Source organism: Pituophis catenifer, unplaced genomic scaffold (genome assembly GCF_029215685.1).
Source record: "Pituophis catenifer annectens isolate HBS135680 unplaced genomic scaffold, rPitCat1.0.hap2 SCAF_16, whole genome shotgun sequence".
Taxonomy (NCBI): domain Eukaryota; kingdom Metazoa; phylum Chordata; class Lepidosauria; order Squamata; family Colubridae; genus Pituophis; species Pituophis catenifer.
In genome coordinates, this window is record NW_027256896.1 from 10,826,340 (window position 1) to 10,844,206 (window position 17,867).

Genomic DNA, 17,867 nt, shown 5'->3' on the forward strand with positions numbered 1-17,867 from the left:
TCCAAAAGATGCATTAGAGCTTATTTTCTGGTTAGGTCTTATTTTTATTTATTGATTTATTGATTTATTGATTTATTGATTTATTGATTTATTGATTTATTGATTTATTGATTTATTGATTTATTGATTTATTTATTTATTTATTTATTTATTTATTTATTTATTTTCAATTTATATACTGCCCTTCTCCCTGAGGACTCAGGGCGGTGCACAGCCAGAATTAAAAACATGAAATACAAATATTAAAAACAATTAAAATCTATATAAATTTGGCCCAAAAATTTAAAAAACCACAAACCAATTAAACATTTAAAAAATTTAAAAAATTTCTTCCTAAGCCAGCCCGGCTTGCTGGAAAAAGTGGGTTTTAAGGGCACGGCGGAAGGCACTGAGGTCTTGGATTGGGGGAAATACGATACTAAATGCACCCATCTGGCTGACAATCTTAACTCGGGCTTATTTTGCAGGTAGGGCTTATATTATGAGCATCCTGAAAAATCATGCTAGGGCTTATTTTCCAGTTGGGTCTTATTTTCAGGGGAAAAAGGTTAGTTTGTAAATTTTCAGTTCTACATGCTTTTCCCATCCATCCATTCGTGATTTTTATTTTTTTTTAAATTGCAGCATTTTAATTCCTTTTCTCTTGTTCAGTGGTTAAAATGCTGGTTCGTATTTTAGTTTAAGCTTCTTCCCCTTTTCTTGGCTCATGACGTTTTTCTGTTACGTCATGAAAGGCAAGAGTAGAATTAATACATTTCAGTTTAAGTTCTGTAATGTCAGAAATTTTTCCAAAAAAATAAAAAGATGGACATGGGGGGGGGGGAATTGGGAACTTTTTCCTAGAGAGCTCACCTTTAGTAGAAGGGAGTAGACTCTACCTATTCACTTGCTGTTGAAACATTGGCGTTTCCAGTAGCAAATGTGTGAAAGGAAAACAAAGAGGTAGATCTTGTCACCAACCTAATTCTCGATTCTTTCGTATTAATGGGTGACTTAAAACAGTGCTCTTCAAATCATGTCTGATCACTTCTTTCCTGGAGGACAGAAATCCCAGGTGCGAAATAGACTTTTGCAATAAAATGGATTGATTGTTTGTTTATATCCCACCTTTATTATTTTTATAAATAACTCAAGGTGGCGAATACACAAAAACTCCTCCCTCCTCTTAATTCCCCCGCAACAACCACCCTGTGAGATGACTTGGGCTGAGAAAGAATGACTGGCCCAAAGTCACCCAGCCAGCTTTCATGCCTAAGACAGGACTAGAATTCACTGTCTCCTAGTGGTTGACCCAAAATCACCTAACCAGTTTTCATGCCTAAAGCAGAACTAGAACTCACTGTCTCCTAGTGGTTGATCCAAAGTCACCTAGCCAGCTTTCATGCCTAAGACAGGATTAGAATTCACTGTCTCCTAGTGGTTGATCCAAAGTCACCTAACCAGCTTTCATGCCTAAAGCAGAACTAGAACTCATTGTCTCCTAGTGGTTGATCCAAAGTCACCTAACCAGCTTTCATGCCTAAAGCAGAACTAGAACTCACTGTCTCCTAGTGGTTGACCCAAAGTCACCTAACCAGCTTTCATGCCTAAAGCAGAACTAGAACTCACTGTCTCCTAGTGGTTGACCCAAAGTCACCTAACCAGCTTTCATGCCTAAAGCAGAACTAGAACTCATTGTCTCCTAGTGGTTGATCCAAAGTCACCTAACCAGCTTTCATGCCTAAAGCAGAACTAGAACTCACTGTCTCCTAGTGGTTGACCCAAAGTCACCTAACCAGCTTTCATGCCTAAAGCAGAACTAGAACTCACTGTCTCCTAGTGGTTGACCCAAAGTCACCTAACCAGCTTTCATGACTAAAGCAGAACTAGAACTCACTGTCTCCTAGTGGTTGACCCAAAGTCACCTAACCAGCTTTCATGCCTAAAGCAGAACTAGAACTCACTGTCTCCTAGTGATTGACCCAAAGTCACCTAGCCAGCTTTCATGCCTAAGGCAGGACTAGAACTCACTAATTTATAGCCTAGTGCCTTCACCACTAGACACACTGGCTCTCAGAAGTTAACTTCTGTTGACTCAGAAGTGGGAGTTTAGTTGCTTCAAGGCCCCATGTTGCCGATTTTCCATCCAGGCTAAATCCTCCCAGTGTTTTGAATGGAAAACCCTGGAAGAGCCCCAAAATGCAAACCTCCCACCTGTAATTCTGAGTGGGTGTGTGAAATCAAAAAGCTTTTGGGGGTAAGCTTATACTTTAGAGCGGAGTAGGCCGTCGGAGGGGATCTCGTTGTACTGCCAAAAGGGAAAAGGGAATTGAAGTTTTGTTTCCAAGCTGGCAAAGGGCAGTTTAATTTAATTCCATTTGGATAGCAGCTTCTCAGCCGTTCAAAACCTTAGCAAGTGCAGCCTCGGGCTACGAAAACAGAAACCATAGGCAGGTTTCCAACTGAGTAATACTGTCGTAAAAGATTACAGCTAAGGTATTCATACTATCTGTTAGAAGTAGAAGCCTATTAGCTTTCACATGTATTTGAAATGCCTGTGGGGGAACTGAAGGCCTTTGGACAAACTACAGTCCTTGAGCATACAGATGACTAACATCAGCCTGGTTTGAGCTCATTGAGCTAATCAATGGTTATTCATGAAGCATTCGTGGAAAGTTGGCTTGTAGAACGGCTAAAGAGATGGGCTGAATGCTGTTCACGTCTTCAGGATTCTTGCTGCCACACAGGGAATCTTGGACCATATTCTAATCTAATGCATGATGGGAACTAGTGGCCTTTTTCCTGAGATGAAGTCAGGAAAACATACTAGGATAGACAAACTGTGTGGACTTCAACTCCCAGAATTCCTTAACCAGCATTCTCCCTGCACTCCTAAAATTCCCCAGTCAAGTTTAAAGGCATGGACTTCAACTCCCAGAATTCCCCAGCCAGCATTTCCTGCACTCCCAGAATACCCCAGTCAACTTTAAAGGTGTGGACTTCAACTCCCAGAGTTTCCCAGTTAGCATGTTGAAGGTGAGGTCCACACATTTTAAAGTGGTTGAAGTTGAAACACACTAGCTTCTCTCTCTCTCTCTCTCTCTCTCTCTCTCTCTCTCTCTCTCTCTCTCTCTCTCTCTCTCTGTGTGTGTGTGTGTGTCAAATTCTGTAACCCACAGTAAGCCAGTTCTGTGCTGTCTACACAAGATACCTTCGTTCTGTAATCAAAGCTGCATCCTACCACTTTTTCTATGGGAGGTAATTGAGTTTTGCCAATAAAATTAGAAGAACGAGCACTTGCAAATGGAGGTCAGTTTATATTTCAAATGCTGTATGTTTTGAAAGTCATTTTGACGGGGTTAGGAGAATCACCCTAGAAACTGGGAGGCCATCAGTTCTAGCTCTGTCTTTGGCATGAAACATCTATCTGATCTTTGGCCGGTCGCTTTCTCTGAGCCCTAGGAAGAGGGGAATTCAATTGATCAATCAGAATAGACCTGGAAGGGACCTTGGAGGTCTTCTAGTCCAGCCCCCTGTTCAAGCAGGAGAACCTATACAATTTGAGACAAGCGGCTGTCCAGTCTCTTCTTAAAAATTTCCAGTGATGAGGCACCCACAACTTCTGAAGGCAACTTCTGTTCCACTGGTTGATTGTCCTCACTGTGAGGAAGTTTCTCCTGAATTCCAGATTGCTTCTTTCCTTAATTAGTTTCCATCCATTGTTTCTTGTCCTGCCTTCTGGTGCTTTGGAGAATAAGTTGACCCCCCTCTTCTTTGTGGCAGCCCCTCAAATACTGGAAGACTGCTGTTCAAATCTAGCACAGCCAAAAATACCAAACAAGCCCAAGTTACAGGGAGTCCTTGACTTACAATCATTTGTTTAACTGAAAAAAATGCATTTATTTATTGGTTCGATTTATATGCCGCCATTCTCCGGAGACTCAGGGCGGCTTACAATGCATTAAGCAATAGCCTTCATACTTTTGTATATACCTGCTTAGTAGGGCTTTCGGGCCCCCCTAAGCGGTGTTCTTTTTTTATACAAAGTCAGCTTATTGCCCCCACAATCCAGGTCCTCATTTTACCTACCTCGGAAGGATGGAAGGCTGAGTCAACCTTGAGCCTGGTGAGATTTGAACTTGCAGTAATTGCAGGCAGCTGGTGTTACTTAACAGCACTTTAGTCTGCTGCGCCACCAAGGCTATTTTGACTTATGATTCGGACTTACAACCTTCACAGAATTCTCCACAGTCACATAATCAAAATTTGGGCAGTTGGTGCGCGTTTACAATTGTTGTAGTGTCATGTGATGGCCCTTGCGACTTTCCCAGCCAACTTCCGAAAAGCAAAGTCAATGTGGGGAGGCCGGATTCCCTTAATGAATGGCAAACCACTTCTGAAAAACCTGGCCAAGAAAACTGCAGGGACTTGTCCGGACAATCTCCAAGAATCAGACACGATGGAACCAAAGAGGGGGGGGGGGGAAGTGTTAAGTTTTATCATGCAGGCTACAAAGATTGATATGGATGTGAAGAGAGGCGGTTACCTTCATTGTACATTTAAGGAAGAGAGAAGTTTCTTTGGTTGCTCTTTAGCGCCATCTCTTGGTTAGAAAGGATTACTTTAACCTTTTTAAAAGCGCCAGTTTTCTCGTCTATGGAGATTCTCAGTCATCCAGGTCATGGTTGTCCCAAAGGTGCGTTTTTCAAGAGACTGAAGAAGCTTCTTAGATGAGAAGTGAAACGTCTTCAAAGAAAAAAACCAGAAAGCCCAGTTGCCTCTTGAAAAAAAGCACTTTTGGGACAGCGCGTTTACTCGCGATCTTCCCTCCTGAGCACTCACAGACCTGTCTTGTGCCAAATAAGACTATCAGGATGTGCATTAAAAGGATGTCACTATGCCGCTCATTCTTTGGGTGTGGTGCTGAAAAAAAGATAACACAAATTGTGAAAGGTGCAAAAAACTGCTTGTGAACTTTATTTTTAGAAGCTGGGCAGTGGGGGGTCTTTACACAGGAAAGTTCAACCAAAAGTATTCAAGGTAACAGTAACAGAGTTGGAAGGGACCTTGGAGGTCATCTAATCCGGCCCCCTGCTCACGCAGGAGACATGTACTAAGGATTCGAACCGCCGAACTGCCGACCTTTCTGATTGACAAGCTCAGTGTCTTATCCACTGAGCCACCTAGTCAGGCTAGGAGGAGGAGGAGAATCGCGGAATAATTAAATTTATAAGCAATAAGAAATGTATTATTTATAAGAAATGAGGCGAGAAGAATCGCGAAATAATTCAATACGTTCCTTTTCAACGCAGACAAATATAAACTCTGGAACAAGCTGACGGGAGAGACCAGTCTGGCTTCTCCAAAGTCATGTTTTAAACCATTCGTCCTTTTAACGTTTTTTTGTAAGTGTCATCAAACATGATAGCATCGCATTGCTAATCTTACATTCATCTTGTGGATCAGAAATTGCTTGAAATGAGCATGATAGGATAAACACAATTGTACAGGGATATGAGCAGTCACACCATAAAACTATTTTTGGATAGACAAAATCTGCAACAGGATGTTACGCTTAACGTCCTAACTGGGAACTGCTTTGTTTTCCAGCACTTTTTTATTCGATTTGCGTTCTTTCCGATGTTTATCAGAATTCTTGTTAATTCACGTTTGAGCCCATTTCTCTCTTTAATGGTTACTTGTGTAGAAATTTTGTTATATTTCTGAAATCCCTCAGGCTCTCTAAAATCTAAACCCTCTGGATTGTGCATTTTAGGTACATAATGGTCTCTATTTGGGGAATGAGTTTGTAGTTAATTTGTTCATTTTCATTCAACAGTTAAAAATATGAAATGACTACTTCCTAAGAACACACAGGTAATGCTCACTTAACAATCTTTGAATGGGAAAATTTCATACAGTTCTACAGAAAGTCGACAAAGTAATTCAAGTATAAGCTCTAGAAAACCACGGTAGTGCTTTATTAAAGAGAAAGGCTTGTCATTTATCTGACAGTCAAAGCAGGGGTGGGATTCAGAAATTTTAGCAACTGGTTTTCTGTCCGGTTGCTGGGTGGGTGGGACCATGGTGGGCATGGCCTACTCGGCCTCCTGCACCATGAGGGGGGCGTTTTCACCCTCCCCAGACTCTGGAGGTTTTCCTTGAGCCTCCAGGAGGGTGAAAACGGCCTCCCCTGGGCTCCGAAGGCTCTCTGGAGGCCGGAAACGGGCCCATTTTTGGATTTTGGGTACTTGCGGTAGGCCTGTTTTTTTGCCCTCCCCAGGCTCCAGAGGCTTTCCTTGAGCCTCTGACAGGACAAAAACAGCCTTCCCCAGGCCCCAGAGGCCCTCCAGAGGCCAGAAACGGCCCCATTTCTAGACTTCCGGAACTTCCAGTAGGCCCATTTTTCGCGCTCCCAGAGCCTCCACGTGCGCCCTGCACTTACCTGGCATCCAAAATGGGCCGCATGGAGACTTTGGGGAGGGGAGGGGTGGCCAGGGTCAGCCAGTCCTTGCAAGTACCAGTTTGGCGAACCAGATTAAAATTAGCACCTGGTGCTGAATCCCATCCCCGAGTCTAAGCCAAAATAATTATTCCAACCTTATAGAGAGTTTTCTGACTTCATACTGCAGGCTTTCACCCATTAATATAGGAGTGATATATTCTCTCATAAAAAAATAGTTGACATCTATGGAAATTGGAATTAGCCATTCAAAGAAACAAATGGTTCCAACAAATGCTAGTTATTGTTTTTTTTAAAAAAAAAAAATAGTTTGGGCATAAGGTTGCTTGCTTTTTGCTGATTCATAAGCTTGGAAGCATACCATAAATAAAACCCTGAAAATATTATCTGATCCATTACATTCCTTCACTGCTCCTTCCCTAGTAGCAAGGCCTGGGACAGGGAGATTAAAAACTGAATGATCCTGACAAATGGAACAGAAAAAAAAAATAGTCAGTACAGCTATAATCTGGAGCGGGTATATTTTATATAAGCAGCGTGTGTCAAGTTCAATGGAATATGGAGCCATTTCAGCCTGTGTTAATTTACTGTATATCCTGCCTTTGCGTTTGGAATGCTCGTATTCTAACCCATAAATGGAATAATAAGAGGAAATGAAATCCCATCAAGCTGAAGAGGGAAATGCAAGCCACATGAACCTGAGGTCACGCATTGCGCATAAACAACCATTCCTCAAAATTAACTTGTTTTTTATTCCTTCCGCCAATTTCCAAGGGATTCTATCTGGGGAGGTTGTACTTGGTAGCTAGATAATGCCCACATTTGAAGGATCATGTTTATTCACTGCGGCCCATTTACCGCTTCTTTTTTACCTGTCAGCTTCCTACTACTTCATTATTACCGTATCTTCAAGTGGCATGAAGTAGTGCTCGCTTCGGCAGCACATATACTAAAATTGGAACGATGAGAGAAGATTAGCATGGCCCCTGTGCAGGGATGACACGCAAATTCGTGAAGCGTTATAAAACAAAAATTAAAAAATTAAAAAGTGGCATGAAGTAGACACTAGTCTGTAATATGTATGTATATGTACTGTGTATATACATATATGTACATTAAAGGTAAAGGTTCCCCTCGCACATATGTGCTAGTCGTTCCTGACTCTAGGGGGCGGTGCTCATCTTCGTTTCAAAGCCGAAGAGCCAGCGCTGTCCGAAGACGTCTCCGTGGTCATGTGGCCAGCATGACTCAACGCCAAAGGAGCACGGAACGCTGTTCCCTTCCCACCAAAGGTGGTCCCTGTTTTTCTATTTGCATTTTTTACCTGCTTTCGAACTGCTAGGTTGGCAGAAACTGGGACAAGTCACGGGAGCTCACCCGCTCATTACGCGGCACCAGGGATTCGAACTGCTGAACTGCCGACCTTTCGATCAACAAGCTCAGCAACTTAGCCACTGGGCCACCGCATCCCCCCCTTTTTTTGTTTTTTTGATACACCCTATAGGTACATAGGGTGTATCAAAAGTCAGGCTCCATAGGCCAACAATGAGCCATAGGAAATATCACATTAGAATTTGCAAACATGTTACTATATTTGAGTTTGTTTCAAAGTCCTGTGTGGAACAAGTCAGGAAATTGTTGTTATTTGTCAGGCTAAGCCCAAGAACAACAAAGAGAAATTCAGCCAGAATTCAGTTCTTTATTTGGTTACGCCCAACAGACAGCATCTTGCCGGATTAAATCTGTATTGCTCTCACTCTTACAGATATACCTGGGAAATTTGAGGGAGTGGCTATCCTGACTTTAAGACAAGTCTTAAAGTTGCCAAGGTTGGAGATCCCTGATCTGGAGGCTTCTGGCTTTGTAGGCTAAATGTTAGATAATATAGTAACAAAAGAGATAACAGAATAACAGAGTTGGAAGGGACCTTGGGGGTCTTCTTGTCCAACCGTCTGTGCAAGCAGAAGCCATGTATCATTCCAGACAAGTAGCTGTCCAGTCTCTTCTTAAAAGCCTCCATTGATGGAGCATCCACAACCTCTGAAGGCAAGTTGTTCCACTGGTCAATTGTTCTCAGTGTCAGGAAATTTCTCTTTAGTTCTAGGTTGGATCTCTCTTTGATTGATTTCCATCCATTGCTTCTTGTCTTGCCTTCTGATGCTTTGGAAAATAGCTTGACCCCCTCTTCTTTGTGGCAAATATTGGAACATTGCCATAATGTCACCCTTAGTGAGACAATTGGATAACCATTTGTCTAAAATGGTATAGGGTTTCCTGCCTAAGCAGGGGGTTGGACTAGAACAGGGGTCAGCAACCTGCGGCTCTGGAGCCGCATGTGGCTCTTTCACCCCTCTGCTGCGGCTCCCTGTCACCCAAAATATGCATCACAACCGCCAATGTGTGACACCTGTTGGCACGCAATTTATTGAGCTTTTCAACCCCCGGTAGGCCAACCATGGATAAATTCAAGAAAAGAAACGTTTCAGAAGGAAAAAGAATGTTTAATTCAACTACGTGTGCTAGTTTTGTGGCCGCTCAAGAAATAGTCAGGCACGGGAAGGTTTTGTGGCTCCCGGTGTTTTCTTTTCTGTGGGAAACGGGTCGAAATGGCTCTTTAAGGTTGCAGACCCCTGGACTACAAGACCTCCAAGGAATCTTCCAACTGTTAGTCTAGTCTAGTCTAGTCTAGTCTAGTCTAGTCTAGTCTAGTCTAGTCTAGTCTAGTCTAGTCTAGTCCTAGACCAGACATACTCAATTCCTGCAACCGTTCTTCATATGTTTTACCTTCCAGCCCCCTAATCATCTTCGTTGCTCTTTTCTACACTAAATCCCAAATCTAAATCCCAGTGGCAATATCTGAACTTCAGAACTGTTGCGATTCTTGTTCTTAGAAATTGGATTGAAGAAGATGGAGGGCGGATTGAACAGCGATACCATTGCATGTAAAGCTTACAAATGTATTTATTGCAAATATACTGCATATCCTGCAGCAATCCATTTCAGTTCTTGGGAGGAAGTGCATCTTCTAACTCTTTTGTATATCTCTTGCGTAATTCGACCTTAGGGAGGGCAGCGTTTTATCTTGAATCTCCTCCCCAGATATTAAATGCTCGATCTTTGAAAACACGTTAATGAAGAGACTGCCCTTGTCACTTCCAAGCGCTGATTTTTTTTTTTTTTTAGCTCCAGCAGTTGCTCTTTATCACACTTGTGGACGTAATTTATTAGAAGGCATTGGGAGGAAATAACCCCTTGTAATTAGCCTTCAGGAGATGACACCACGATGCCTCTAAAAGTGCATCATTAATTCTGAAATGTCATACGGAATTGAACTATCAGAACTATGCCAGTTTATTGTCCAAGTGAGCAATGACATATTTTAATCAAACTTCCAGGGCAAAATTCCCAGCCCTGTGGAAAGCTAGGATGTCAGGGAGTAAAGTTTTGATTTAGGCATTCGTTTGTTACTGTCAGCTACAGGCAATCCTCAACTTACGACCCCAATCGAGGCCCAGATTTTTGCTGCTAAGGGAGACATTTGTTCAATGAGCTTTGCCCCATTTTTACAACCTTTCTTGCCACAGTTGTTAAGCGAGTCACTGCATTTGTTAAATTAGTAACCCGGTTCTTAATGTGAATCCGGCTTCCCCCACTGACTCTGCTTGTGGGAAAGTCACAAAAAGTGGCCGCATGACCCTGGGGCACTGCGACCGTCATAAGGATGAACCAGTTGCCAAGCCTCTGAACTCCGATCGCATGATCACGAGGATGCCGCAACGTTTGTAAGTGAAAAACGCTCCTCAGTCAGTTTTTTCAGTGCCGTTGTAACTTTGAACGGTCGCTAAATCTTAAAATAGAATAGAAAAACAGAGTTGGAAGGGACCTTGGAGGTCATCTAGTCCAGTGTTTCTCAACCTTGGAAGCTTGAAGATGGGTGGACTTCAACTCCCAGAAACCCCCAGCCAGCGCTGCTGGCTGGGGGATTCTAGGAGTTGAAGTCCACCCATCTTCAAGCTACCAAGGTTGAGAAACACTGATCTAGTCCAACCGCCTGCTTAGGCAGGAAACCCTACACCACTTCGGACAAATGCTGTCCAACATCGTCTTAAAAAACTTCCAGTGTTGGAGCATCCACAACATCTGAAAGCAAGCTGTTTCACTGATTCATTGCTCTAACTGTCAGGAATTTTCTCCTTAGTTCTAGGTTGCTTCTCTCCTTGATGAGTTTCCACCCGTTGCTTCTTGTCCTGCCCTCAGGTGCTTTGGAGAATAGCTTGACTCCCTCTTCTTTGTGGCAGCCCCTGAGATATCGGAAGACTGCTATCATGTCTCCCCTAGTCCTTCTTTTCATTTAACTAGACATACCCAGTTCCTGCAACCGTTCTTCATATGTTTTACCTCCAGTCCCCTAATCATTTTGTTGCTCTTCTCTGCACTCTTTCTAGTCTCCGCATCTTTTTTACATCGTGACGACCAAAACTGGATGCCGTATTGCAAGAGTGGCCTTACCAAGGCCTTATAAAGTGGTATTAACACTTCACGTGATCTTGATTCTATCCCTCTGTTTATGCAGCCTAGAACTGTGTGGGCTTTTTTGGCAGCTGCAGCACACGGCTGGCTCCTATTTAAACGGTTGTCCACTTGGACTGAATGTTGTAAGTTGAGGACTACCTATAGAATGCCTTTGCCCAACACCTAAAGGAATACTACTATGTTGCTTTCTGAGAAGGAAGTTTTCAGAAAGGGGGAATTTTTCATTAGCAATGTTGGTTTCATTGGGGTGGACGTCTGTTGTTGTTTTTTTCTCCAGGGCTCTGACATTTTGGCCCCTGTCCTTCGTCTGGAGCAAACTTTCCACCTATGAGCAGTTGAGGCATCGATTCCAACATCTCCAAGTCATCAGCAGTGAGAAGGCAGCTTCAGATCAGGCCCAAGCGATGAGGTAAGAATTCCGCTGCACGAAATCCTGATAGGCTCCATGACCGATATCCAAAGATACGACAGTAAGGTTGACTTACAAGAGTTCATTTAGTGACCATTCAGAGTTACAACATCGCTGAAAAAAGTGGCATCAACAGACACATTGACCTACAATCAGTCTATGAATGCCTCAGAATCCAAATCAGCCACACAGCTAACCAGAGACAGCAATGACCCTCAACCAACCCAGGGAGGGGGGGGGAGGGAGGGAGAGAAAGAAAAGAGAAAGAGAAAGAAAGAGAGAGAGAGAAAGAGAGAAAGAAAGAAAGAAAGAAGAAAGGAAGGAAGGAAGGAAGAAAAAGAAAGAAAGAAAGAAAGAAAGAAGAAGAAAGAAAGAAAGAAAGAAAGAAAGAAGAAGAAAAAGAAAGAAAGAAAGAAGAAAGAAAGAAAGAAAGAAAGAAAGAAAGAAAGAAAGAAAGAAAGAAAGGAGGGAGGGAGGGAGGGAGGGAGGGAGGGAGGGAGGGAGGAAGGGAGAAAGAGAGAGAGAGAAAAGGAAGGAAGGGAGAGAGAGGTAAAGAGAGGGAGAGAAAAGGTAGAAAGAGAAAGAAAGAAAGAAAGAAAGAAAAAAGAAAGAAAGAAAGAAAAAGAGAAAGAGAAAGAAAGAAAGAAAAAGAAAGAAAAAAAGAAAAAAAATGGCAACTTCATGATTAGGATGATAACCTTTCTTTCTTTCTTTCTTTCTTTCTTTCTTTCTTTCTTTCTTTCTTTCTTTCTTCCTTCCTTCCTTCCTTCCTTCCTTCCTTCCTTCCTTCCTTCCTTCCCTCCCTCCCTCCCTCCCTCCCTCCCTCCCTCCCTCTCTCTCTCTCTCTCTCTCTCTCTCTCTCTTTCTTTTTCTCTTTTCTTTCCCTCCCTCCCTCCCTCCCTCCCTCTCTCCCTTCCTTTTAGTGTCCCAATAGGTTTATATGCAAAGAGCTCCCTGGGGCGGAAAAAAAGGGACTCTTAATATTGTGGTATTGTCTTTGTGTGTGTGTGTGTGTGTTTGTGTGTGTGAGAGTGAGAAGGGTTTTTTTTTATAAGTGAGGATAGAACATTCTGTTTCCCCAAATATAGTTGTGCGTGTGGGCAGGCTTCTCATTGTTTCTGGAAACATTCGGTTCCATTGTGTTTATATTTTGTGGTGCTGCACCTGAGACAATCACATTGGACTGAACATTTTGGGCTGTTTTTTTCCCTTTCCCCTGCTGCTGCCCCCGTACCACTGCCCACACAACTTCCATTTCTATCCAGCAAATGAGAGAGTTGCCCAGGAAACAGAGGCTGGCATGCCAACCCTGGCACAGCTGTAGGAAATATCTGTACAGCACCTGCCTCTGCGTGGTTGCAGAAACCTCAAATGCCTTTGCAGAACTCCTGGATTCTACTTTTCCCTTTACACGTAGTCCTCGCCTTACCACCATTCATTTAGTGACCGTTCAGAGTTACAGCAGCACTGAAAAAGATGACTTGCAACCGTTCCTCGCAGTTATGACCGTCACAACATCCCCACCGTTGTGACGTAGTAGCATGTTTGGAAAATCTAGCCGATGGCGTCTTATTGTAGGAGACGACAAGGCTGAGCCCAAGGGAAGAGTCAAAGGTGTTATCAGTCATGAGTCCCTGAGCACCCACAAGAGATCCAAGTTTTAGTCCACCTTGAATTCCTTTCTATTCTTATCCCCCGCTCGTTTTCCTTTGATCGCTAGTAGTTCAGATTCTTGTAGAGAGCTCGAGTTTGCAATCAGTCTTTACCTACAATTGAACTGCCTGGATCTCCTAATTCCCCTGGTGCAGCATATAAACTTGGTTCTCATCCTAAAAGAAAAGCTTGAATGTGTCTGAATTTTGAGGAACGTCGTTCTGACTTAGGCTTCCCCAAAAAGCACAAAGCAGAATCCTGGCCCCGACAAAACCCCTTTTATTAAACAAACAGTTGAATTCCTTTCATTCACATCTGGCAAAGTCTTTCAAGGGAGACTTTACAGTCACAGACCTTATCTGGCTTGGAGAGCTGCCAGGCCGATATCTTCAAAACTTGGCCAGGAGTCTCAGAGAGTCACGAACCAATTAGGCGAACTAATTGTCTCCTGCAAACTCCACTCTGCTTTTGCTCCTCTTTTATTCCCTCTGGGAAGGGTCATTCATCATCCACCTATGGCATTACTCCTGAGTCGACCCTTGTTCTTTAGCTGTTCCCTTCGTCTGGCAATTCTTCACATGCGCATACTGGGAACAGGCTCCAGCTGTTTGTCTGCCTCACTGATGTCTGACTCCGAAGGCAGCTGATACCTGTCAGACGGCCCTGGCCCCTTCTCTGCCTCAGACGCAGAGCCCTCATCAGAGCCTCCCCCAGACTCCAGAACTGGCTCACGTTCCTCCCCAACCTCCTCACTGTCCGAATCTGCTGCCTGCTCTGCTGGCGGGCCACAACAAATGTTTAACTCTACCTGACATGGCAAACCATGTTTTTTTTCCCAACACAGGAAAGCCAACATCTTTATCTCTCTCTTCATCGACGTGGCTCTGGGTATCCTTCTCATGTCCTGGTTGTATCAAATGAACTGGATCGGTTATCTTGCCAGTGGCCTCGTCCCAGTGGCTGACGTAAGTTTTCTTTGTGCACATCCTACACCAAAGTTTAACTCAGCCTGGTAGTAGTGTACAGGTACTCCTCGACTTACGACCACAATTGAGCCCCAAAATTGTTTGTTGTTGAGCGAGACCATTGTTGAGTTTTGATGCATTCTACGACCTTTCTGGCCACACAGCTGTTAAAGGGAATCGCTGCAGTTGTTAAGTTAGTAATGTAATCATTAAGCGAATCTGGCTTTCCCTGTTGGTTTTCCTTGTCAGACGGTCGCAAAAGATCACGTGATTTATGCAACCATCATAAATACAGGCTAGTGTCTGAATGTTGATCAAGGTGATCGCGGAGATGCTGTAATGTAAATGTGAACAATGGTCATAAGTCACTTTTTTCAAGTGCCGTTGTAACTTTGAACGGTCGCTAAACGAACGGTTGTAAATCGAGGACTACCTGTATTTCGGGAAGTCTGTTCAAAACGAAGCAACAGCCTGGCTCACACATTCAGCGAATCATCGTGCAGCTTGGTTATAAGTCTGACACTAGGAACTAGATCAGGTTCCCCATCGTTTTTGGCTTTGTGGAGTGGTGGGTAGGATAGGGGATGGTTTGCGCAAACAATTGGCAAGCATGCACAGCTTCATTGTGTAAATGAGGATGTGTGAGCTTGCGTGCACGCTCACCGGCCATTCCCACAGCTCAGTTGCAAACCCCTCACAGCCCACAGGTTGGGAGACCCCTGAACCAAGGGTGAAACTACATGGGGCTCCCCTTGGAGTGCACCCAGAGGCTCCAGTTGGTCCAGAATGTGGCCGCGCGGGGGATTATGGGAGCGATGGGGTGCTCTCATGTGACACCTCTCCTGCGCGAGCTGCACTGGCTCCCGGTGGTCTTCCGGGTGCGCTTCAAGGTATTGGTGACCACCTTTAAAGCGCTCCATGGCTTAGGGCCGGGGGATCTACGAGACCGCCTTCTGCCGCCAATAGCCTCCCACCGGCCAGTACGCTCGCACAGAGAGGGCCTCCTCAGGGTGCCGTCGGCCAGACAATGTCGGCTGGCGACCCCCAGGGGGAGAGCCTTCTCTGTGGTGGCACCTGCCCTCTGGAACGACCTACCCCCAGAGATACGCACGATACCAGACCTCCGGACTTTTCGTCGGGCCCTGAAAACACATCTGTTTCATCTAGCCGGGCTGGCTTGACCCCATGCTTGTGGTTTTAAATTTATAATTGGTTTTAACTGGGTTATTTTAAATTGATGGCCAAAATTATTTAATGTTTTTTAAACTGCTTTTAAATTTTATATGTTGTGTTTTACCGTGGCTGTTCACCGCCCTGAGTCCTGCTGGAGAAGGGCGGTATATAAAATAAAATAATAAAATAAAATAAAATAAAATAAAATAAAATAAAATAAAATAAAATAAAATAATAAAATAAAATAAAATAAAATAAAATAAAATAAAATAAAATAAAATAAAATAAAATAAAATAAAATAAAATAAAATAAAATAATAAAATAAAATAAAATAAAATAAAATAAAATAATAATATAATAAAATAAATAAATAAATAAATAAATAAATAAATAAATAATCAATCAATCAATCAATCAATCAATCAATCAATCCAGCAGGTTCTGACAGGTTCTGGAGAACCGGTAGCGGAAATTTTGAGCAGTTCGGAGAACCGGCAAATACCACCTCTGGCTGGCCACAGGAGTGGGGAGGGAATGTGGATTTTGCAATATCCTTCCCCCAGGAGTGGGGAGGGAATGGGGTTTTTGCTGTATCCTTCCCCTGCCGCACCCACCAAGCCACGTCCACAGAACCGGTAGTAAAAAAAATTTGGATTTCACCACTGCCCTGAACTAGACCCCTGCAGCTTGTCTAGCAAACGTTGATTTAAATTCTCCCTGGCTTAACATGTGTGCATGTGTAATCCCAAAGATGCTTTTTTTCAGGAGGCAATTGGACTTTCTTATTTATTTTTTTTCTTTTGAAGACGTCTCGCTTCTCATCCAAGGAGCTTCTTCCGCTCTGACAGGATAGTGGGGAATGGAAGGCTGTCAGAACGGAAGAAGATTCTTGGATGAGAAGCGAAACGTCTTCAAAAGAAAAAAGACAAGAAAGCCTGTAGAGTGACAGAATCTCTACAGACATGTGTGCATGCAGTTAGTGTCCACTGCAGATGGGTATGGTGGTGAGTCACTCAAATTCCCAGTCTCTGCTGCCTTCCAATTACCCTTTTTGGAAGAACTGCAAAGCAGTAGAGAGCAAACCAGCTTTCTTATCTAGCAATCGTGACTTAGATGTTGGTTTAAAAATACAGTAGTGGCCAAAATTGTGGAAACCTTTTGGGGAAAGTGTATTTTCTAAAACTAGCTAATAACTCCACTTTTATTTTTTTTTGAGTAGTACCATAAAATTATATATCGATGGAAAGATAATTGAATCAACATTGCATTACATTCAATGCAATAACTTTTATGAAGGATTTGCTTTTAGAATAGCCATTACAGTAGAAAGAAGAAAGACAGCAGGGCTGTCAATATAATAATTCTAAATTGGGGTATTTTAATTTTACGGTTTTAAATCGGCCAAATCTATTTAATTATTTTAATTTTTAATTATTGCTGTGTCTTGTGTTTTTAAATTGGCTGTACACCGCCATGAGACCTTCGGGAGAAGGGTGGTATAGAAATAAAATTATTATTATTATTATTATTATTATTATTATTATTATTATTATTATTATTACTATTATTATTATTATTATTATTAAAAGAAACACGTAGAAAAAAATGAGATATACAAAAATTATCACCATGTCAGTTAATACTTAGTTGGGTAACCTTCAACATGAATAGCGGCCTTACAACGTCTTCCCATGGAGTGAACCAAGTCTTTGAGTTCTGCAGCGGTTCTAATGTGAAACCAAGATTGAAGGATTGCTTCTATTAACTGGGTTTTAGGAATAGAGGAATAAAGGTAGAAGAGGCACCAAAGGTAGCATTACTCTCACTATTGGAAGATGTAAAGTGTAAAAAAGAGACTAAAGAGTTGATAACAAATTTGTTGACCGCAGCAAGGTTAATGATTTCTAGGAACTGGAAGACACGAGGTGATTATTGTGTGGAGGAATGGTATAAGGAAGTATGGGATATTGCCATAAATGATAAACTGACTTGTAATATTAAAGTAAGGAGGGGCACAGTGAAAGTAAATGAATTCAATGGAATCTGGAAACAGTTCCTAATATATGTGTTTTCTGGAGGAAGAGGGATACCACCACCAGAAGAAGCTTTAAGGTTTTGGAAGCAGGAATGATCCCAAGGAGTGGGGGAGCACTCATTGATTGTTTGTATTGTGTATATTGTTATATATTACATATTATGATTTATGCATGTTAATAAAATTATTTTTTTAAAAAAAATTCAATGGGGTTAAGATCTGGGCTATTCCCAGGCCATTCCAGTAATGGAATAGGATTATCTTGAAACTCCAAAAAAAAAAAGTGGTGTTATTAGCCATCAAACCTCAAAAATATACTTTTCCCAAAAGGTTTCTACAATTTTGGCCACTACTGTATAAGCACTCCCCTCCCCCCCGCCCCCCTTCTCTTCAGTGGAACGTGGACATTTTGAATAGCTTGTCCCATATTAGCTGAGACTTCCATTGAGTTTCCATCTCTGTCCTCCTATTTTGACATCAGATGCTTAGCTTAATAATTGCAAATAAAGGCCTGGGCTACTTCAGATTCCTTTCCCTCTGGTCCAGGATCAAGTATTTCTCCTGGATCCCATCCAAAGGCTCCAGTGACCACAATGTCACTGTGGACTAACACGCAGAGCCGCAGCCATCGGAAAGGTTAGCGTGTTCCTACCACA

At 42.6% G+C, this 17,867-nt stretch overlaps 1 protein-coding gene and 1 non-coding gene across 3 annotated transcripts in view; both read left to right on the plus strand.

The window, feature by feature from the left end:
- The window catches only part of PIGQ (phosphatidylinositol glycan anchor biosynthesis class Q), a 53,364-nt gene that overhangs the window by 11,310 nt on the left and 24,187 nt on the right, over positions 1–17,867 (plus strand). For both annotated transcript variants that reach the window (XM_070954871.1, XM_070954872.1), the window contains exons 3-4: positions 11,253–11,384; positions 13,882–14,002. In XM_070954871.1, the coding sequence (XP_070810972.1) occupies positions 11,253–11,384; positions 13,882–14,002 (253 nt within the window). The remainder of the gene's footprint in view (positions 1–11,252; positions 11,385–13,881; positions 14,003–17,867) is intronic.
- On the plus strand, positions 7,368–7,473 carry LOC139325544 (U6 spliceosomal RNA). Its single transcript, XR_011601102.1, has one exon. It is a non-coding gene; the product is annotated as a U6 spliceosomal RNA (small nuclear RNA).